Source organism: Lutjanus erythropterus, chromosome 11, assembly GCF_056507025.1.
Source record: "Lutjanus erythropterus isolate fLutEry1 chromosome 11, fLutEry1.hap2, whole genome shotgun sequence".
In the NCBI taxonomy this organism is placed as follows: Eukaryota; Metazoa; Chordata; class Actinopteri; order Lutjaniformes; family Lutjanidae; genus Lutjanus; species Lutjanus erythropterus.
The window spans coordinates 11,579,666-11,603,755 of NC_139327.1; the positions used below are offsets into that span (position 1 = coordinate 11,579,666).

General features: G+C 39.3%; 1 protein-coding gene across 1 annotated transcript in view; it reads right to left on the reverse strand.

The window, feature by feature from the left end:
- The window catches only part of specc1 (sperm antigen with calponin homology and coiled-coil domains 1), a 94,065-nt gene that overhangs the window by 24,932 nt on the left and 45,043 nt on the right, over positions 1-24,090 (reverse strand). Inside the window, exons 4-11 of the mRNA XM_084730803.1 lie at positions 18,319-19,886; positions 15,653-15,860; positions 14,343-14,416; positions 12,021-12,196; positions 6,295-6,458; positions 4,217-4,317; positions 4,029-4,104; positions 2,989-3,133 (exon numbers count right to left, since the gene is read on the reverse strand). Of these exons, the coding sequence (XP_084586929.1) occupies positions 2,989-3,133; positions 4,029-4,104; positions 4,217-4,317; positions 6,295-6,458; positions 12,021-12,196; positions 14,343-14,416; positions 15,653-15,860; positions 18,319-19,886 (2,512 nt within the window). The remainder of the gene's footprint in view (positions 1-2,988; positions 3,134-4,028; positions 4,105-4,216; positions 4,318-6,294; positions 6,459-12,020; positions 12,197-14,342; positions 14,417-15,652; positions 15,861-18,318; positions 19,887-24,090) is intronic.

The following is a 24,090-nucleotide window of genomic DNA, read 5'->3' on the forward strand; positions in this document are numbered from 1 at the left end:
AATTCTTTATCTGAAACTTCCAATGTTATTAGTTGATTTATTTAATTATCTTTCAAATTTTGAGTAAAAGACTATGATAATAAAGGTAGCTGTCTTGATGATGAATCAAATGGAAACTGATTTGAACCTGGAGGTTATGTTCTTGCTCATTTCTTGCTCATCTTGTTTGTTTCCTTCCCTTGATCTTATTGTAATATATAATTTTCAAAAGAAGTGTTTTTTTTTACTGCTTTCTATTTTGTTTGGATTAGGAAAGTAAAAAATACATACAGTCTACAGTCCATTAGCCTAAACTATCATGTAAAATACTTAACTAAACCTGAGTGACATGCTGTTAAGAGAGATGTGTCACAGTAAAACAGGGTGAGACCTGTCAGCAGCACTGTCATCATGTCATCATGGAGTTATTTTAAGCTCAAGGAAGAAAAAGCAAAACAGTCGAGTGCAAATTATACATTTATACAATTCATTTCAATTTCATTCTGAATGTCTGAAAATAGAAACAGCAGTATTGGTTCATGATACAACATAAAAACATTGTATTGAGCATCCAAATAATATATGTAATATTAATATTAACTCTAACTCTTAAAACCTTGACATAGAGGCATAACTAAAAGAGAAATACGACTAGGCTGATACTGTCTAATGGCCTGCTTAGCATGTACAGTGATGGAGAAAATGAAAATAAATTCCAGTTTTGAAGAATCAAAATAATCAATTTGTACAATTCCTTGGTACTCCTTTTACTTTATTTTCCTGGTTCCTCCATCACCAAGGGGAACTCTGTAGTTTGATCTTGTATTATCGTTCCACGCTCAGAGCGTCTTTGCAGTTCAGTATGTTTGTGTTGAGTTGACTCAAGATTACTCTGGAGAGAAGCCAACTACAACTATACACAGCTCAGAGGGTTCAGCCTGGCTTTTAGTGTGGGATGTAAAAGCTTAAGCAGAATCTGTTTTTAGCCTCTCTTCTAATTTTGCCATTCTAACTCAATGGGCTCAAGCTTGAATGTTTGATTACAGTATACTGGCAGCACTATTGTACAACACAAGGAATAGAAAAAAGAAATCACGAGGGGTACAACATGTTGGTTAAATGCCTATCTACATTATTATTCAAAGGGTCTGCTCCCTGGGGTCTGTGCTGGAGCCGAGGCCATGGGAAGACCACGAGACACGGTCATTGCTCTGAGCATGGTAAACATTTCACACGTCACAGCGGCTCTGCTGCTAAATTCATTACTTCTCTGTTTGAAGGGCCGCAAGGCCAAAAGCAGCAAGACCCTGTCCCAACACATGGCAAAAGCAGGATGCACGTGTGTGTGTGAGGGTGTTTATCAGTAGTGATACAGTAGCTTTATCATAACCCCTAAAACCATTTTAAATACAGTAATATATTGCTGCTGATCTGCTTTTTGAAAGAAAAGGCCTGTGTCAAGGTCTGCAATACAGTAACATGCATTTCGATAATAAATCATTCAATATACATTTCCTTGCACTACAATATTTGCACAGTTTACAACTTAGAAACGCTTGACTTGTATATAGTTTTTGTTTATGTTTATGCTGTTGCTGCTTCTTATGTATTTGCATATATACATGTATACATACATATTTATATATACACAATTATTTTTTCAAATGCTTGTGTACATAATCATCCTGTCTACTCTTTACCTTTATTTGATCAGCTTGTTGTAAGCTGTTTTGTCTGTTCTATTTCTGTTAAGTACATGAAAAAAATGGAAATGAATTGGAAAAAAACAGAGTCAAATTCCTTGTATGTGTACACATATTTGTCCAATAAAGCAGATTCTGATTCTGGGGTACAAGTGAGCCAGCCAGCCAACCAGATAATGATACTGTAATACAGAACAAAGAGCTCAATACTGTCATGATACCAGAGGAACAGGTGAGGCTGGACAGACATGTTTTTTTTTTTTTTTACAGATCATTAAGTGCAGTGTGTATCAGTGTCAACAGTATATATGAGGGTGTTGAGGTTGATGTATTTGACTGTTCCAACTGTTCCAACCAACCAGTGACACATATTTAAACTCAAACACTGTCTGTTGCAGTTGTAGCCGAGCATGAGTCTAACTAAATAGACTGGTCATTTTCATGTGTACACAGAGCAGGGCAGAGTGGTCTGTATGGAAAAATGCCAGTGAGGTCAGAAGATGAAAGCATGTTTGTTTAACATTTGTCTTTTTTCCCATTCTGATAAGGGGAAACTCCAGGTACTGTGATGCAAAACTATGTGTCACAAAACACTGTTGGAAAAAACTTGGTGCAACTCCTGTTTCTCAGCTAGACCTTCAATATGAAAAACTGTACAATTCAGTACAATGGGTTGTTACTTAAAAGGCGTACAAGGATGCTAAAAGTAATATTAACACAAAAACCTGTTATAAATACTTTTAACAGGGAACTTCTGCTTCATAAAAGTGCAGAGCTGAAACAGTTTTTCCTGGTAATTCATTCTTGAACAGCAAAAAAACTCCATCTCAAACTAATTCTGACATTGAATTCCTAATAAACGGAAAATTAGTGGTAAAATGTTTTTTTCACATTTCACAAAAAAGTGGAATACCAGTACCTCACACCGATTTTTTTTCTTTTCTTTTTTCTTGTGCTATAAAATCAGTCTTGAAATTCAGTATGAGACTAAATGATTCATTAACATGTTTGTTTTGTTTGTTTTTCTGCAGTGTTGGGTGGTCAGAACAGGTTTGCATTTGTGTTAAAGACAAACAAAACCGGTTTCTCAGTTCTGTCTGGTTTCCTATGAGTTATAAGCAACCAAGATGTTGAATGAAGAGAAGTCACTATATAAACAGATGTTTACTACTCTGTAGTAAGGAAAGGGAAGCTGAGATGTTTTTACCAGTTCGAAGGTCACTTTATTTTTATTTTTTATTTAATTGTATAAAATATCCATCTGACAGTGAATTATTGGACAACAACATTACATGAGTAGGCCCACCTGAGCTTGCTGTTGCCTCGGTTGTAGCTGAAGGATCCTGTGCGGCTGCTGAGGGAGGTGGGGGTTTTGATTACAGACTCCAGAGAGGGGCTCTTCCTCATTAGACTGGTGGGTTTCAGGTCTTCCCCACAACCCGACAACTTATCTGGGGAAGTGAAAGATACAGGAAAGACAGGGAAACAAAAAGGAATGTGATGAATGAATGACAAACAGAGGGATCATAATATATTTTTTAAAGTACATTTGACAACATTAATGTGGAGTAGGACTGCAGAACAGAGCATTAAAAGAGAACTGGAACAAATAGAAATTGAAAACAAATTAAAGCGTGCACATTTTGGAATGATTATAAAAAGATACAGATTTTTCCCGACCTACTGAGAGATGTTACTGTACTGTCCAGAGATTCAGACTGGATTTACTCCGCTATGTTAAGTTTCCAGCCTGGTCTTCAAAACATTCAAAATAACCATGCCTGAGGGCTGCTGTCTTGCCAGAACAAGTGAATACTGTAACCACTGTCTGTACAAAGACACACTTGAGAAGAAAATGGTCATTGAAGTCTCAGAAAAGGCAGCCAGTGAATTAATATAAGGGCAGTGATGCAATCATTTCATCTGCTGTTTTGCTAAAAACTTCAGCACTTCAAAAATCACTTCTGAACAACAATTTGATGCCTGAGTTACTGTACATTTCTGAGTTAACTCGTCAAGGAAGGAGCTGGAACGCCCGATGCAGACATTTTCACGAGCTCAGTCACAGCTCTCTTTGTCATCCTTTCTAAGGACAAAATCCTAAAAATACTCTCATAAAAAAACAACGGTGGTCGGATGTTAGCATACCTTTATTCATGCATTCATCTGACCTTCTGAAGGACTAATTACATCTGACATTTCAGCATTACTCATTTCTAAAAGCACTGACTCATTGTCTGGTTATTCATTGAGCTAAAAGTAGTGTGTGACTGCAAAATGAAATATGGTTATAAATGTAAATTAAACACCATGCTCTCCACTTATAACCACATCTCTGTTACATACCATACTGATGAGAAAATTCTCCATGATTGATCCTTTTTTCCAATGTCTTTGATAGTGGCTTTATGTATGACTGCCTCTAAAAGAACATAAAACAGAACAGGAATCTAATCATATCATATCAAAGTCCAAAACAATTTCACTTACACAAGGTCTTTTTTTTTTTAAATGAAAAATATCTTGGTGAATACCTGGATTGGGGAGACAGCAGCAGCAGGTGCGGTGCGTACCGGGATCCCACTGAGCGGACTTCTAGGAGTGGAATGCATTTGAACTGTGTGGCCTGGTCCATCTGAAAGACCAGATAATAAACCATTTGATTATTGTACCAAAAGAGCATAAAATATCATTTTCATTTCAAGAACATAATTGTGACATTGATTCTAAGACGTCAAAATAATTATTGCAAATGAGGAACTATAATATTTACAACCAGGAGCAAAAAAACAAAGATGTATCGAACTTCAGATACTTTTTGATCACTGAAATGTGTTTGTAGTAATTTTAGTCAGATTTGTATGCAGCATTCCAAATTGCATGTATCTTATTTTTACTTCTAGTACAAACTGCAACTATGTACTTTTGCACGCAGTGTGCATGCATTGCATTGGGACATACTACTTTGTAAGTAAAAAGAAAAGGTATGCGATTTGTAATGAAGCCAATGAGCTGCCATCTGCCTGTGCTCCATGTAGGGCTAAGTCTTTATGATGCATCTTCCACTGCGCAGAGGACTGTGGGTCAGAATAGCCAGAAAAGCATGGTGGCTTGCATATCAACAAAATATGATGAGACACAGTTGAACATTTTTAGCAAGGTAGTATGAGTATTGGAACGCACCATTGCTCTTGCTTATTTATTCTTGGATTATATAGTGTCCACTTTATTAGGTACACCTGAACAATCTAATGTACACCAATACAGTTTATGACTACTTTCATATTATGCCTATAACGTTCAGGTTTTGTTGACTGTCATAGAGATGTTAATCAAATTAGATGTTTAGCATTAAGGTCATATTAGTGATGGTGTTGTACCGGACTGCATTATGTTACATTCAGAGGTGTTAATAGCATTCTGCATCTGTAATGTATGTAAATGGCAGGAACAAAATATGGGTCACTGTGTATATTTCTGATTTAATAAAATAATATTCTTGAAAATCTAATTGCTGTTTGTGTCAATGCAAAATTGAACACAGAATTTGTTAAGTCTTTTGCTAAATAAAAAGTTTTTGTCGATAAATGTGTGATCAGAAACTAATTCTGAAACTTGTCTTACATTGACACCAGCAGTGAAACAGCTGTACAGATTGTTCTTGTCATGTTACATTCATAGCTGAGACTTTAATGTGCTATAAAATTAAAATGATAGCATACTTGCTGAACTTGCTGAGAACGCGTGACAAGAACATTGATTTTCATTGTGCTGCTATAACTAATGCTATTAAAGGGACAGTTCACCCCAAAATCAAACATACACATTTTTCCTCTTACCTGTAGTGCTATAGACTTTTTTTTCCCACTGCTGCCATATTGGTATTAAATAGTAGAGTCAACACAGCTGATACCAATGACATTTATTTAGGTCCCTTTCCATTTATTGTAACAGAGACTCTTTCCATGAGCCAACATGCAAAAATTGCAGCACCCTGAGTCTGTTTGACCTAAAAGGAAGGGAAGCTTAATTAGTATTATTGGTAACAACTGTGTGTACCCTACTATCTAGATTGTTTTGGGGTGAGTTTTTGAGATATCTGCCTTCACTCCAATACAATGAAACTAGATAGCACTCTGCTTGTGGTGGTGAAAGTGGCAAAAACAAACAAACAAACAAACAAAAAAATAAAACATTTGAAAATTCAACAGCATTGTCTCTTTCAAGAAATTATGACCTAATTATCCAGAATAATCAACAGACCAGTGACCAGTTTCAAGTAGGGTCTATCTCCTTTCTATCGTACGCTAACCAAATAAACTTGAATATGGAAGCATGCATCTACTCATGGGCTAGAGGATACAGCTATCAGTCATAGATTTCATTATTTAAAGGTGTCGAATGATTCTACAGACAAAAATAGAGAAAAGCCTGCAACCTGCCCTGAGGTCAGCTCAGGCCACTCAGGCCTACACAACTGTACATGCCTTCCCTACAGAGAAATGACAGACATCCAGACTGGAGATCTCACCAGCTGTTCTCCTCTACGGTCACACTGCTGTGTGGGGATTCCCTTTTTATATGTATGTGTGTTGAGGTGCTCGGTGCTCACTCTGTCCAACAGTATCAAAGGACTTAATGAGGGATTTGACAGTAGCTCCGGGCTCTGAGTCGGCATCTCCGCTGGCATCTGTGGGTGTGGTCGGGATCATGGAGATGCCGCACCAGTGACGGCTGTTATCGGAGTCGGACACTCTCACCTCTTCACCTTGGGACCTGACAGACACAATGAACAGGGTTGCTGTGTAGAGACATATACATCTGGGCAGAAGACAGCATGTGGGGATTAGACTCAAACCCCTCACTTTGTTATTTAACTTACAAGATTACTGACAAGGCAGTTTGAAGTTTGAACTGTCAATAACTGATGGCCAGTTGCAGATAACCAGATCTGGAACACCAAATCTGAGCAGTCCAATCATCAGGATAAGTTCTACCCATTGATCCTGCTGAACAATGGACCCCAGGTCACAGAGTGAGGGATTTGGACTTTAGTCTTTATCAGTGATGGATGAGGAATGAATGCCAAGTAAGGAATTTTTGTCTTAAACACTGCACTCAACTCACCTCCAAAGAGCGTAGACTAAAAGAGAGACACAACACACACAGTTGGACTGGTGTTATTTCATTTATTCCTTTGCCTACATGACCAACAGTCAGACAAACAGACAGACAATACACTTTCATGTATTCTTTCACAGGCAAAAAAACAGTCACAAGACTTTCTTAGTCTTTCTTTGCAGAATAAATAAACAGCACATTCACTGTATTGTCCATTAGAAGGGCTTTACTACAGACAGAAAATGACCTATCACATTGTTACCAACTTATCTTTTTTTCCAGAAGGTATTTTTGAGCGTATCCAAATGTTTACAATTTGAGCACCAGTACCTTTTTTATCTGGTAGAATATGGCTTTTAATAAAAATGCACAAATTGAATATCTCTGATAAAACCTGAGATCCTGCAATGTGCCATTATACTACAACAACAACACAGAACATTGTGTCATGGTTTGGCTCAAAGAAGGAATAAATCAACCATGTGATAAGTGACATTATCTTTCAAAATGAGTGACATCACAAAATGTGAGAATCTGATACATAAAGAAGGAAGAATATTTTAACATGTTTATTGAACATTGATCAACAAGGAAGAGGTATCAGAGCCTTCAGTGACCTCTGAGGTTCAGATAAAAAGTCTGTGTGGTTGATTCTGTATTTACTTGCCAGTAACATTGCTGAAAAGTGGAACAGTAGAAAATGAGTTCAACTCATCATCTGAGAGTGGTGCTTTAAGGGAACAATAACCCTTCTATGAACCTGAAGCACAGTCTTCTAAGTCTTAATGTAAAATTGGACCATCAACGTTTTGGTATGTTTGCAGAGAGTAACAAATGACTCTGAGGTACAGCTGTCTGTGTTTGTGGCAGTCCTGAAATCTAATTTTGGCAGTGATCTGGATGTGCCAGCATGGCTGACAACAAACCCGTCCTGTTTTTCTTTTCTGTCAGAAATAATTAATACTCTGTAAATTTAAAAGGAATATAGCAATAATCAAAAACACATACATTATACAAGTAGTAACAGAGCAGATGATATCAGTATGTTCACATGGATGTCACCCGTGTGTGGTAATTCTGTATTCCATAGTGCCATCTAATGGCTAAATATGACACTGCATTCACTTTGACTCCAACTGCAGGACTAAAGACCAAACTTGAGTCCTTAACTTAAAGTGAAGTAAGCAAACAGAGATCAAAGTGAAAGTAATATGACTGATACAGAAATAGCACAACTCTGATTCCAAAAAAGTTGTGACACTGTGTGAAACATAAATAAGTTAGAATGTGATCATTTTCTAACCCTTTTTTACTCAATTAAAAACACTGATTTTTGTAAATATATGCTCATTTTGAATTTGATGCCAGCAACATCTTTCACTTAAGTTGGCACAGCGGCAACAAAAGACTGGTGAAGTTGTGCAATGCTAAAAAACACCTGTTTGAATGTTCCACAGGTAAACAGGTTAACTCAGGGGTCTGCAACCTGAGGCTCCAGAGCCACATGCGGCTCTTTAGCTCCTCTCCAATGGCACAAAAAATGACATGGATATGAATAGCATTACTTTTTTAAACATATTTTTCATGTTTCATTGTTGTAGGTCTATGAAAAAGTTGAGACAGCTTAAAATTTCAAGTCAACATTACTTCATACACAGTACAGCAGTTTTGAGCCTATGTCAAATTCTGTAGTTTTGAAAAAGTTTTACCAACTACTGATCTTTTGTTGAGATAATTTACTTTTCTGCTTTAGATACATTTCATATTTGAATTTTAGAAACCCCAAAATGTTGTATTATAGTGTAAACCATTTAATTTTAAGGCAACATAGTAGTAACAAATCAGGTTCACAGTTAACTGTGACAAAATTTTGAAAAACATTTTTTTTTTGAGTTTCTTTAACTTTAACGTTTACTATAAATCTATCAAAGGAAGAATAATAACTTATCTCAACTAAGTCAGCAGAAGGTTTATAAAAGTTTGAGTTGGGCACAAAACTCAAATCTATTGCAGTATGTTGTACACCAAATTTCAAAAACTGCGTCTATGGCTCAGTGTCTTTTCCTCTAAATTTTTGATGGTGGTTTGTCTTCTTGAGTCTCCATAAGCTATGGCTGCCAAAAAAAAAAGTCTTCAGGAAAAAGAGAGCATTTAATAGTTTCAGCTCCAGATAGATTTTCCCCCCCTTTTTTGGCAAAAAATGGCTCTTTTGATCGTAAAGGCTGCAGACCCCTGGGTTCCTAAAATCAAGTGATAGTATCATGATTGATCGAAAGGCTCAGGATTCACAAGCAAGGATGGGGCAAGGTTCACCACTTTGTAAAACAGAGGGGTGTAATTTCAATATTAAATTGAAAACAAATCGAAATGAGCATCCAATTTCAACAACTGAAATCAGAGGCAGAATCGATGATTCTCCCAGTATTTTTTTCTCTCCATCCCCGCCAAATTGCGGCATCCAATGACCCAGCCTAGCCAGCATAGTTGATCTTTTTAAAAAAGAATTTTACCATGTAAATGACAGTGGTCAGGTCATAAAACCAATGATCTGTTGGTTGAAAAATCTAATTCTGACCTTAAAATCAAAAGTCATATTGAATTGTGGATTTGGAGGATTGTGACATCCCTAAAAGCACATGATTGTACAAAGAATATTACTGCATGGGCTCAGAAATGCTTCATAAAACCGCTGTTAGTAAACAGAGCTTGTTTGCACAGTTTATGTTGTTATTTACAGTGTCTTTTTTTTGGAATCAAGGTTGTAGGAAAGGAAAATGTGTGGTCCAGTACAAAGAAACATGAGCCACCTAGTTTTTTAATTACTGGACTAAATTCTGCTGCATTGCTCTTGCTTTGGGGGACTGATGTTGCAAGTGTGACTTTGTTCTGGCAGAAAGCTGGGAATCTTAACTGTTTCAGATTTGCCACTGACTGAATTTTTCTTCCTACATCATCCTGCTTTTTTCATGGAGCTTTTTATTACAGGTCATTACCCTCTACCATCTCAACTTTCTAAAAAAAAGGCACAAATCAGCTTCGCACAGTATCAAAAGGAGAGTCTTCAGAACATGTGGCATTTCCTCAACACAGGTCACAAAGAAAGAATACATTCATTGAGAAATAAAAATACAGAACTATTATTTAAAAGATTTCAGAAGACATGTACTGTAGAGAAATGGAAGCCAGACTCTGTGTCACCAGACTCTTTGTGTACTGCATCTACACTGGTCACTGTGGCTTAGAATGAGGCTGGTTCGCCACGTTACATTTCGAATGATACAGAAAAGGTAATAAGTGCAATAATAACACTGTCTTCACATAGGGCTGAGGGAGGGGGCACTTGTCTAATGCCCTTCTACTGCCGTCTTGGTATCAAAAGTTGCTCCGGTGCTTATTCTGCAAAGAGAAAGAGGAAGGAAGATGAACTACTGCGTGCAAATATTATATATATATATATATATATATATATATATATGTTTAAGCATTTACATGTGCATTTATTGTACATTTGCAGACTTGCAAACTTGATATCTTACATTTCTTCTTAACATATGTATTATGAAAAGCAGACCTTTGGCTACTTCTGGACTTTCTAAAACTCTGCTCCATGCATACCTCATAGGATTAATGTCACTCATAATGTCTTGTATGACTTAATCACCCGGTGATGAAGACGCTATGCAAATGTATCTGAAGCAGATGATGCATAGCATGAGTTTAATCCAGTCATGCCGTGCAGACCATCCTGCTGTTTAACCAAAAAAGTTGGAGGGTTATTCATTCAAAGACCAGCAGATGGCACCAGATACATCTACTTGAAAGTCAGGTTTGAAGAACCAGGCAAAGCAAAACCAAAGAGGTAAGACAGTCCTGAAGGTGCAGTCAGCCAGCACACGGAAAGACACACAGAATCAGACAGGCTGAAGCAGCAACATGAAGCCAAACACAGACAGGAAGGTCAGTGAGCAGCAGCAGCACACAGGGCAGGGCAGGGCAGGGAGAGGCAGGCTGGCTGAGACAGGGCTGGGAACTCACCTGGACTTTACATACAGTAGGGAGGCTTGTCAGTGGGACATCTTTGACAGAGTCATCACAGGGAGCTGCTGGAGGTGGGGAGCGGACGCAGCGTAACAGCTAATCTTGGGGAAAGTTTGCTGATTTAGTTCTAAAACCAGTAATGTACTGAATTCACAAATTTGAACAAGAAATATTTGGTTTTAAACCAAATATTACTATATCTTATATGACAAAACTACTCTCATGAGATTTTTAAGATGATATGACTGAAATATTTCAAATAGAAATGATTTAGAGATTATTTGCGTGCTTAAAGAATTATACCATGACTGGCCACACAGATAAAACGAGTGCTATACGGTAGCAGACTTTGCCACAGGAAGTATTTGACCTGGCATGATAATGAAAGGGGACAACACCGTCAAATACACCATGGCATATGCACGCTCAAACACACTTATATGCAGTATTCTCACACACAAACCAATGCAGCGCTTTATAAATACATCAATCACATTACTGCAGGGCCACAGTGCACCAACAGTACATGAAGTTTAAAATAGCATGATACATTGGCGTGGAATATATTCCCTGAAAAGTGCAGTGAGGACAGTATTACACTGGCTTCAGTGTTGTATCGTTACACAATGATCTGCCACCATGTCTGCCTTCTCATATATTAATAATAATGATAATAATAATAATCTTCTCTAATGAATATGCTGTAGTTTCATGTGGAGTGTGAGTTTGAATGTTATATGGGGCAATGGTCAGTGTGGAAGAGGGAGACAGAGAGGGCAGCAGCTTAAAGGAGTAGAATACACAGAGGGAAATACCAAAGGAGACTGCTAATTTACCAACAGAGCCTGCCAAATCCCAGGAACCTAAACTCTGAAACTCTAAAGGTGTAATCTTGTGAAATAGCAAGATATGAACTACATAACGTCTACACACTCCTGCCGATTTTGGAATTTTGGAAACCTCTTAAGCAAGAGATTCTTGAGAGTTACAATGATGGATGTATCACATGTCTAAAACATTGGATGGGGATGTGGCAAGACTCTGGCAGGTATCTCATATCCACATTGTTTTCAGAGAGGAAGGAACTGCAGCCCGATGCTGAACGAGGGGAGCTGAGGGGGTTGGTGTAGGGGGAAGAGGAGCTGAAAAAAAAGGAGTACAGCATGGTGGAGACAGTACCTGACTCCCTGCAGCGCCTCAAGGTCTGTGGAAAGCTTTGCACTGCGATCCTGCTCCTCCTGCAGCTGCCTCCTGAGTGTGCGCAGCTCCTGCTGAGCCTCCACCTTGATGTCGTTGGCCACCACCACCGCTGTCTGGAGGTCAGCCTGGAACCGACGCCACTCCTCTTTTTCATCCTAAAGACACAAACATATGGGAATGAACTGTACAGGCAGATGCAGGTATAGACACGCAGGCAAATTCATACTAGGGATGGTGTGATAACACTTTTTCATGTCTAGAAGAACACTGAGTATCTTCTAGATACCGATAGTAATACAATACTTTTTTTTTTTCTCTTAAACAACTAAGCTGTTAATATTACATTCACATGGATGCACTCCGCTTAACCTGGCCATCTGAAAAACATCATGCTCAAACTATGAAATTTTCTACTCCCCAAAAGGAGGAAATACAGGTCCAACAACATGACTCAGCTATGCAATATGGCTGCTTCTTTTTAAACTTTATTATTGTAGCATCATTTTTTGTTTGGTCAGCAACATTCAAAGTGAAAATGGAAAGAATCGCATAAATTGCACTCATCTTTTTTTCTTTCTTGAACTTAAAATAACCCCACACAGCTGGTAATGACAGACTGCTAACAGGCCTCATTTACATTGCAGCTACACATGCTGCTCATCTGTGTTACTGTGACACATCTCTCTTTACAGCATGTCGCTCAAGGTTTAGTTAACCATTAGTGTGATAGTTTAGGCTAATGGATCGTATCAGATTCTACCTTTTTTCTTCAATATCCCTAATTCATAAGGACAGAATTTATCAGCTGACACAGTAAAGTTTATGAACCCTTTGGATTTAGTGGGATGTCAGCATTATGCTTAATCTAACAGTAGATAGATGAAATTTGACAAACAAATAATAGACAAAGTGTCAAACCATTTACAGTTTAGGTTGGAAAAATTATATGAACCTCTAGGATAATGTGTAACATTTTGCCCCATCATAATCCACGTTTTGTTAACAAGAGTGTCTACTCTTTGTAAAAGAAAACTCTGGCAGTGCAAAATGATCTCAAACCAATTTCAGAAAACATCAGAAAGAACTGTTAAAACTCCTAAGGCTAGAAAGAACTTAAAAAAATCACCTCAAGACAGAAAAAAAAGAAAAAGTCTCTTTGGATCTCAACCACAAAAGGGAGGCAGAATAACAGGAGCTCTTTGGTTTGAAGCAGGCAAAATAACCTGAAAAAAGAACTCAAGAGATCCCTTGCTGCTGAAGTAAGAAAAAAATATGTTGGCCTATATTCAATGTTGCAGATTTGTTTTTGACAATGTCTTACAACATTTTAATTTTTTCTTTTTTGTAACTGTTGCTTTTCTCTGCATCTACCAAGATTTGGATGTCCATCAATCATGAGTTAGACAGATACATGAAAGGAAGGAGAGGAAGTTCCAAAGATCATAGAAAAAGCACTGTACAAAATGATGGCATCTGGTGCACTTGACCATACCTGTTTTAAAGAGAAAACACAAAACAGAGGCAATGTTCATGGAAGAATACCACGCCTGCCAAAAAATATACAGATGCCTAAAACAGCCCACCTGGTTACTACTGGAACAATACTGGACAGAAGACAGAAGACTGCAAGGTCGAACATTTTGGCAAAAAGATGAGGAAAAACTGAGCACTAGAAAATCATTGTGACCTTAATGTGATACTCCACCCAAATTTTCTGTTTTGAGTATCTCTCACTCACTTGGTTGAGTTAAGAGATAGCTGTAAATGAGAGGACAGTCACTATGGTCACCTGAATTCAGTGAACAACAGTGGATTCAGATTTTTTACAGCAATAAAAGACATCAAAACTTCCACAACAGCTTTTCAAGCAACAACTGAATAATGAACAATCTTTCTGCCGTCCATCTGTATGCTCATTCTGTTCCAAACTCATCATTTCACCACAATCTGGTGATGGGCTTTGCTTTTATTACACGGCTCAAGGTAGAAAGAGAGAGACAGGACAAGACAAGGGGAGACATTATGTTACAAAAATGTCTGGAAAAGGTAGATCTGACCTTGGAAAGTCACATTTACGTGACCAAAATAGCTGAGTGAGTCACCGAGACAACTTATGAAATTTTGATCTATATTATCTTTAAAATAACATGAACTATTTTCCTTTTGCTTACAATAGTCTTGTGTCTGTGTCCTGTGATGTCCTTACTGCTTTAATCACCCAAAGTCTCTAAATACAAATCATGGAACAACAGATGTTACAAAAGGAGCTTTATATGAGTATGTATTTTGAAGCTTTCTTACCTTCATCTGTCTACTCAAGACTTTCAGCTGTCGCTCTGCTTCAGCTTTCTGCTCATCCAGCTTTTTGACAAGATCTGCAATGACAAATTCAAAGTCTTTATGAACTGCAGGCCTCACTTACTGTAAAATCGGGCAGAATCACACTAAATGTAAATCCAGCATTAACAACTAAACAGCTCAGTTTTCAGTATGGTAAAGATACAGTCGCCAATCCACAGCATCAAGGCTTGTATAAAAGTCACAGTCACTTCTGGACAATATAGAGTGCTGCAGGGATGATGTATTTTTAGGTCAACCCTCACGTTAGCATGGCTCTGGGTCCCTCCCCAAAAGCCCATGGGATTTTTCAGTTGGATTTTGGATTAGTGGAGAAAATAAGCTCTGTGGCAAACAACTTTATGATACTTATATATTTCGCTCAGCAAAAAAGATTTTTGAAGTGTAAATGCAATCGCCAGAAGTGACAAAATAATGTTCAATCTATCTATCAATTAATTAATTACACCATGGTCGCATGACCTCATGTCACCACCACTAAATGACCAGTGTTCGGCACGATGATGTTAAATGTCCCCAACAGTCTCTGTAATATCATCCAGCTAGCTGTTAGCAGTCACCTTTTTTAAGAAGCATAAAAGCTTCAAAATTCACTAGTAGGGTACTTATGAAGTTTATGTTCTAAAAGAAATCTTCAAAATCTCTTAAACTTGTGTTAACAGAGCTAATTTCAGGCATATAACAAAAAAGCCATTCAAAAAAACCTATTGACTTGGAAACAAAGGAACCACATGTGTTAATATGCTTATTTCTGGGTTTTAGGACTCATTCCTCCAGCATTCTATTAGATCTTCATAGAAATGTTTCTCATCACTGCAGTATTAGTATCAGACCAATCTCATCTCCCATGATTCATAACAGCTTGTAGAAACAGTGTTTTTAGCTACATAACATTTGCCAACTGCACTAATTGCAAGTCAAGCACAGATGTGTTTGTGTGCACTCATTTTGCATCTGATTTTCATGGATGTTCAGTTTATAAAGTTAGAGATAAGGTGCATGTGGCTTAATCTAATGCAATCTAACACAAGGGCTCTGCAATAAATCTTTCATGAACTTAATAATGTTCAGTTTTTGTTGGAACTGTTTAGAGAGGTATTGTTTCATGGTCACTTTGGAGATGTCTGTCCATCCCATTTATATAAATGGGGATAAACTAAATATTAGAAACCACTGAATGATTATTTAAATTCTGGATTGCATTTAGGACCGCCAGTCTAAAAGACTACACAGAGCCACTGAAAAGAACATACTCTCCATGTCCAGGACGGCTTGGTTGGTGTGGCAGTTGACGGCCCTCTGCTGCTCCACCTGGTCCTCCAGTTCGAAGATGGTCTCCTTCAGCTCCTTCACCTGGTTCTCAGCCTGGATCCCAACCTCTTCCAGGGAAGTCACCCGGCTGCTGAGCTCCTGCTCCCTCCTCTCAGCCCACTCCTGAACCTGCTGGCATTTGGCCTCCACCTGTGTATGTGTGCACATTTGTGTAAGTGCGATGGGTTTAGCGCAGAAATGGGTTAAACAAAGAGGCACTCATTCATGTGAGAGTAACTACAGGCTGTCACAGTGTTAATTAGATGGAAGCACTTAAGTCACCTTTGGCTCAAGACAGGATAATTTATGATATCTTCCAGACATTCTTGTGGTGCAGTGTTTCCATTTGACCTGGATGGTGTTTTTTTTCTATCTCTATCTTTTGAAAGATTGGATAAAAGATGCTGTTTTTCACACCAGTGTCCATGAGGGCTGGAGAAAGAAGCAGTGAGTCTAATTAGCCTTATTGCCTTTTCAATGTGACTACTGCACATTTGTACATATTATTGCACCTAAAAAAGAATCAATATCAGTTCAAGTGTATGCTATATTTAAAACATTTTCACCTCTTTAGTTTGCTATCAACCTTTTTTGATGGGAAACCACCACTGGAGAGGGCTAAATATCACTCTCCCCAAAGCAAACAGACTCCTTAAGCAAAAACAGTAATTTTCGCAGAACGCGGGAGCTGCTCGTCCACCGCTGCCTTAATCTGTTTGTTTGTTTTACTGTGTGACTTTTAAAGCACTAAAGTCACATAATACAGACAGAAAAAGTTACTGCCACAATGGTGGATCAGCAACTCCTGTGTTCTGCGAGGTGAATTTTTTTCCCAAAGGAGTGTAGTGGCTTTGGAGAGACCTATATATGGCTCATTTAAGAGCAGTCAGAAAAGTCTGCCTTATGAAAAGGGTAAATGGTGAAAATATCCAAAATATAACATGCAGTTAAACTGATATAGATGCTTTTAGGTAGGCCTTCTTTAAGTTGGCTAAATTATATTTTGCTGCTGACCATGTCCACATCAGTACACTGCATCATGCCAACCACCATCTACTGTAGGCAATCAACTATCTATGGATAAGTATCTCATACAACCCCACTTAAAAAAACTCAGAACTATTCCTTTAATTAAAGTTCTTAAAGTTGAGGTTTTCAATTATAATAAACGTTACAAAGTAACAACAGTAAAAATAAAGGTTGTAAACAGTATTAAATGGTTATGCTGGAATCCATGCAGTGCTGTTCACACAAGAACCTGTCTACAGTATGTCTGACAATGGCCATTTGGCCACAGTGTAAATTGGTGATATGAAAGGTGACAATGATTCATGGAAATAAGAGTTCAGTCTGGAGTGGAGCTGACTGCATTGCTGTGTTCTGTGATCCAACTGTTGAATTATCCTGAAGCTGAAGTCAGTGTACCATGTTGACTGTTGTTTTCCTTAGAAATGACATTGTAACGCAGATCTCTGTGAGCATAGCATACTAAAATAACTAAATGATGCAGTAGACACCATGTGGCTCTAATAGATTGAGATGTTTGTGAGTGAAGTTATGAGGAGGCCTCACCCTCACACCCATGTGGTACAGCACAGGAGTGTGACTCAGAGGGTCAAACACTGGTGGAGCACCCTACTGTTGGCACAACAGTCACAGTCCAACAATGATGACATCACTAAGCTTTTGGTGACACACCTCAATTTGGAGTCAACAACCATGAACATGCCACCAAACCCACACTGCCTTGGACTTTATGGTGTTTGTGGTGTTGAGGGGAAAACCGAACATATGAAAACAATTTGAGTGAACATGAGTTCATGTGCTGTGCTGGTGCAGAAAAGTATCTGATACCAGCTGTAATGTCTGTTTAATGGTCATATTTGAACCAATGTGGAAAATATGTGTGCTCATGTTGTCATTCAATAGGTGATAACTGAGCCAAGAATTATTAAAAATGTCATGGTGGCCCATTTGACTCATATATCTTAATCATCAGTGACTTGTGAGACAACTATTAACTAAACATTTTGGGCATTTTGGTCTCTTTCAAATCTGTTCCTGAAATTTACTACATTGCAGGAACAGCATCTGACCAAAAATGTATTAACTGCTTCTAAATGAGTGAAATGTTTGCTTTGTTTATCCACAGTTTACAGTGAATGTGGATGGGGAGATTGTTCTATAAAGAATTTGTGATCGAGCTCTGTTAAACACAACACGGCTAATGAGCTCATTAAGACAACAACAACTTTTTAAACACAGTGAGTCAAATATTAAGTCCTGGTTTGTACACACACCACTTAGCACAACACAATGGAAGCTACCACATGGAAAATATCTGAACTGTGACATTCTCTAACCAGATTTAAACAGATTCATCTGAATCTTTGCAGACAATGTTGTCTCCAGAGATTGTCTCCAAACAGTTCTGACTACACTTCCATGTATGAGTATTTCTTAAACAGAAAAATATCTGTAACATTCAGTATTCCCTTTATAGTGAATATGCATGCTGTGCTTAAACATCAGATCTGCAAAGGTGTAATAAATCATAAATACCATAAATTCCAAGATGGAAATGAAGTTGCAAACTTGCACCTCCTACCTTGGACATTGCACCTCGCACATGCTCAGTCTCCGCCTGCGACTGTAGCAGCTCCTGCCTCAGCTCTGTCAGCTCTGTCTCCAGCCTGTCTCTCTCAGCATGGGCTGTCTTCAGGAGGTTGTGCACCTCGGTGCTGTCACTGGCACTCTGCATGGCCTTCAGCTCACCCATTTTTTGTCTCTCAATGTCCACCTGCGCCTTCAGCCTACTGTTTTCCAGTCTGAGACAGTCTGCTGTCGCTCTCTGCTCTTCTGCAGCCTGTGCTGCCTGACCTCTAGCCTCCAGCTCCCTGTCCAGCTGCGCCTGCAGTCTGTCCATCTCCTCTCTGAGGCAGCGCACCTGGCCCTGGGACTCCTGGTGTTCCTCCTCAAGAGCCCGCAGGCTGCCTGTCAGCTGCTGCTGGATGTCAACCAGCTTCTCCCGTTCGAAGCGTGAGCTCTCAACAAGCTCTGTGTACCTCTGCTCCAGCTCGGCCAGCCGAGGCCCTTGGCTGCCCAGCTCCTCCTCCCTCTGGGCCTGAACTTGGGCTTGCTCCTGAAGTCGGCCAGCCAGCGCCTCATTCTTTTGGGCCATCACCTCCAGACGCTCTCGCTGCTGCTGAAGTGAGGTCTGCAGGAGACGCTTCTCCTCGGCTAGACGCTCATTCTCAGCCGTTAACTCCTGCACCACCTGCTGCTGGTCGGCCAGCTCCTGCAGGGTCGCCTGCAGCTCCTCAGCTGTGCTGTGGTGGCTCTCCTCCATCTTGTGAATTTGTTCTGTCAGGCTCTGCACTGACACATCCTGCCCCCCTGCATTAATTACTGCCCCTGCTGTAACTGCTTCCCCGCTGACACCGCTGCTCACTGACTCTGAGCGTGATGGGATCTTCTCAAACTCTGAGGAGTCGGGTGATGGCGAGTCCTTGGTGATGTCAGAGCTGGAGGAGCCCGAGGTTTTGAGAGGACTGGCAGTTGAAGGGACACCGTCTTGTTGAGGAGCTGAGGAGTTGGAGTCTGAAGGCAGGCCGTTCACCAGAGGCTTGCAGGGGCCGCTTGTGATCGTACTAGAGAGAGGAGAGGCCTCCAAAGAAAGCAGCTTCTCCTTCAGTGTCTGGTTCTCCTCCCTGAGCGCTGCCAACTCTCTTTGAAACTTTCCATTCTTCTCCCTCAGCTCTCCCACCAGCACGAGAGCCTCCGTCACCTGTTCCTGCTCCTGATCTGCAGCAGGTTCTTGGTGTGAGGCAGAGTTGGGTGAGGATGAAGAGGAAGCAGTGGAGGCTTTACCTTTGCAGCGCTGCAACTCCATCCTGAGATTGCTTATTTCCAAGTCTTTAGCCTTGGCCTCAGCCAGCAGCTCTTTCACCTGGCACTCCAGAAGACCCTTTTCCTGGCCTTCTGCATCTACACGGGACTTGGTGGAACTGCGTGTTTGTTTTGTCAGGGTAGAGAGGCTGGAAGTGCTGGCACTGGAAACCATCCTCTTAGTGGAAGAGCTCCTAAGCTGGTCCCTCAGAGAGATGCGGTCTCTTGTTATGGTAGAAGGGATTTCTCTAGGAGCTGGGATACCAGACTTCTTGGCTGCTTGTACACCTGCAACACAAACAAAAAGTAAAGTACATCAAGCATCAGCATTTACTGTTGTCCATTCACAAAGCAGTTGGCTGTTTGGTTTCTAACTATAAAGTTTCTCAGTTGTTTCTCTATTACAGCTATGCAAATATTTTCTTTGACTAACTGCCCAAACTATGAAACTATCAAATTATACCTTTAAAATTAAAATGTCGAAACCTTCTTAGTAAGTATAATAAACAACCATAACCTCTATTCACCACTGAGCAGAAGAGCAGTGGAAAAAAGCTACGTTATCAATCAAAGATAATATTTATACAATATCTGCAAAGTTTAAACAATACAACAACACATTGACTGAATATTAACAGATGTGAAATGTCAATGGTCACATCAGATATACATCACCAGTCAAATATTTGGACACATCTTTCTTTTCTTTATTTTTCTACATTGTAAGTTAATAATGGAGACATCAGATAAAGCTATAAATCTGAAGGGAAAAGGGACCTTGACAAGAACCACACTGTATGCAAGGTGTGTAAACTAATTATGGATCATTATAAATACGCTATGTTTAGGTAGTATCAAGTAGTCACACAGTGAGAAAAAATAAATCATGTATATAAATCAAAACTCTAAATGCATTAAGATACATCGATAATCATTTTATAATGGCATCACAATGCTCTGAATTCAAATCAAATCGAATCGTGAAGTGCCAGCCCCTAACAGATTCCAATTTAGAGTCAGGAAATTCTTAATTAGCAACTTGAGTTTCAAAGATAAAACTTCTCTCAGTAGAATTAGCATATAGCAGGGTTGACACTGAGAAGGGAAGGTTAATTGAATCAGCACACAGACATGCTGGGACCATGAATCTGTTAACATCATGTAATGACGCTAATTGAATAGACAGTGTGTCACATTCAGATACTTGTATTATTCAGCAGTTTCATGATGCTGGTCACTGTACCCTATTCACATATTGTTCTCTGTTTGGACAACAGAGCATCTGCCTGGCACTGTCTGTCTGTTGCTGTCTGTGGTCATTCATCGCTGCAGCCCAGCTTAACTGTGGCATTTCAAAAGGCATCAGCGTGGGTCACTGGCGCGAGCCTTTTCCAGCCCTCTCTCAAATATGGACAGTATTTACAGATGCCCGGCGTGAGCAGGGTGCCGCCTGAAAACGTTTTATTGTCTGTTTTCAGATCATCAGCAAACAGTGATGCAGACACAAGGGGGTTGCTTGTTTCAAAGGATGACAAAGGTCCCTGTGCACGTGGAGCATTCAGGCACAAAGCAGCTTAAGCAGTGCACGGACAAAGACAGCCCTGTGTCTTTCACATGCATGCACCATCATCAAACCCACAGAGCAGAGACCAGACAGACAGCCTGTGTGCTGAGATAGACAGTGCATCACCCTGAGCAACACGTGCACATACTTACAGTGCGCACACACACACACACACACACACACACAAAAAAAAAAAATCCACAAACAAATGGCCTAGTTTGGAATGGAAATCCTATACCCCTGTGGGTTCTTTAAGTACTCATTGATATCCACTTTGCACAGACTATCCCCTTATTGAATAAACTAGCAACTGTGGCAGGAGGTGCCAACACTGGCACAATTTCTGGGGTACAAAGCCGTTTAACATTCCCAGAGTGTGCAGCTGTGGTTGAAAAAGTGAGGTGCTTTAAAGAGAGAGGTAAAGACATAAATTGTGTAATTAGAAAATCATGAATATATCAGCCTAAATTGAAAACAAAACCCATTTTTAATGATAATCTTAAATTAGAGCTAGATGCTGTATACAATATACAGTGTAGATTGATATACACACTTTCTCTAAAATAAAATGCCATAAATTCTCAAATAGTACCAACATATGCTGATCTTATAGAATATGTGGGCCACAACTCATGATTATTTTCATTTTCAATTAATTCGTCATGTGGATATAATGAATAAGTGGGTAAAGGCTAATAACTGAACAGTTAGAACAGTCTGATAAGTTCAGAAATTGCATCACTTAATGTAATACAGCCTTCAAAACCAGGAAAACACAACACTTATAACATATCATGATATAACGATATCCAAAATTTAAGAGAATATCTAGTCTCATACCACAGTATGGATATAATTTCGATATATTGCCCAGACCTACTGAAAATTGTCGAGTGACCAAACAAGGCACACATTTTGTAGAAAATCAGGGGTTATAAAATTGAAGAATGGCAGAATGACACTCAGCTCTGTCAGTGCTGACTGCTGGTGGGATTAGGCTCTCAGTTCAAAGTCACTCTTTAAAGAGAATTTCAACCTGTTTGGATCGAAGGGATGCTGTGATTTAAATTTACATTAACAAATGCAGCACTTCATCCCAATTAGTTAGCTGAATTTGCGACTGGACAGACTGCACTTGAAAAAGATCCCCGGTGCCATTAAAAATCTACAGTCACTTCTCTCTGAACTTCACAGAGACTGAATCCATGACTGACAGAATGAGGACAACATGCACTTCTAAATTATGTACTGTCACGTGGAAGATGTTAGCACTAAATCAGCACTGTGTGTTATAAATGACTGTTTACTCTGCTACAGGAAGCATCACCCAGACAGGGCAGAAAAAGACAGAACCACCTCACAGCTCACGTCTGTTTGACGGCCACTTGTCATATTCTCATTATAGGTGGCAATAAAGAGCGGGACAATAGGTCCTTGTTAGACAGAGAGAGAGGAGTCCGATGTGATTAAGATCAGTCCGTTCCCATGAGGATGAGTGATGCCAGCAGTGGGACTGTGGGACAGCCTTTCATTTGCTGTTCCTTCATATTCTGTTTTCCTCTTGCTCTTACTGAATAAAACCCAGATGGAGCACATGAACTCACTCATCTTTAGATCGCCCACCTCTTAAACCATGACATCACCACAGCTGCTCAGTGTGTACAGAGAAATGACACCAGTCAAGATGCCAGCAGTCAGCACATGCACGACAGAGGGATTCTAAAGAGGCTGAAACAGACACTAGAATACAGCGTCAGATAGTTAGATAACCTCTGCAATGGACACAGCTGCCTTACAACTCTATCTGTTCATGGCAGAGGAGGCACTTCTATACATTTTAATCCAAAATAATTTCAGTTTTTTTGCCTGTAACAGTCAATACAATTACCAATGTGCCTTGTGTAATATAAATACAGGTGCAGAACAGGTTTAAGTTTTGCAGAATGTGCCTTTCTAAAGGTAAGTGTTTTTAAACACCATGATTATATTCTACTGACAGATGTATTAAGTGACACACTCACAGAGAGACAGATTATATAAATGTCAACTTCACATTTGGCCAAATGTTGGCTATTTAAACCCTATTAGACCAAAAACAATATTGTTTCATAAAGCTGATATTGGCCAGCACTGACAATATATCAGTGTGTCTCTAGGAGATTAAAAATGCCACCCCAGTTAGACAACCTGTTTCCAAGATCAACACAGCAGCTGCAGAAAGTGCAATATTTAAAATTTTAGCCACTTTGCCAAACACAGAGTCAACCAAAGGCATGGTTCTGCCAGGTGAGAAAGAGTTGATATTAGGTTCTACTTGAAGTCCAGATGAAACAGCAGTTCAGGAGTATTTAGATTTTGTATAATGACGTATTTCTAAGTGAAACAGGATGGGCAGGCAAGACATGATGTTGGGAGGAATTTGACATGAACATTGAAAAGTGGATGTGTCATTACCCAACCTACCATGCTGTTGCTAACTAGCTTACTAATGAATCTTAGCACTGTGCCACTACAAGTTTACGATTGATTGATGTGTTGATGTCTTCATTTAATTGGTAGAAATAATAATATAATCATATTTTATGTTACAGGAAAAAAACATGGTTGCATTTTGATAGAATGCAAAGAAATTAATTTTACGTTTTTTAGCATATTGTTTTAGCATATTGTATAAGTCTTTTGAATGTGTTTTTTTGCAATTCGGAACTATGTAAAACTTATAATGATATTGCACTGAAGAGTGGAGAAGGACAGCCAGAAATAAACCTTTTCCTTATAAACACTACAGCTGAGCTTCCCCTCAAAGAGACACTTAACCTTCACTTGCTCTGGCAGAGCTGCTCAGTGGCCACCTGTAAAAGACTCCCAGGAGACACTGTGGGTAAGTGCATTAATGTATAGCGGTGCACTGCTGTCAATGTCACTGAC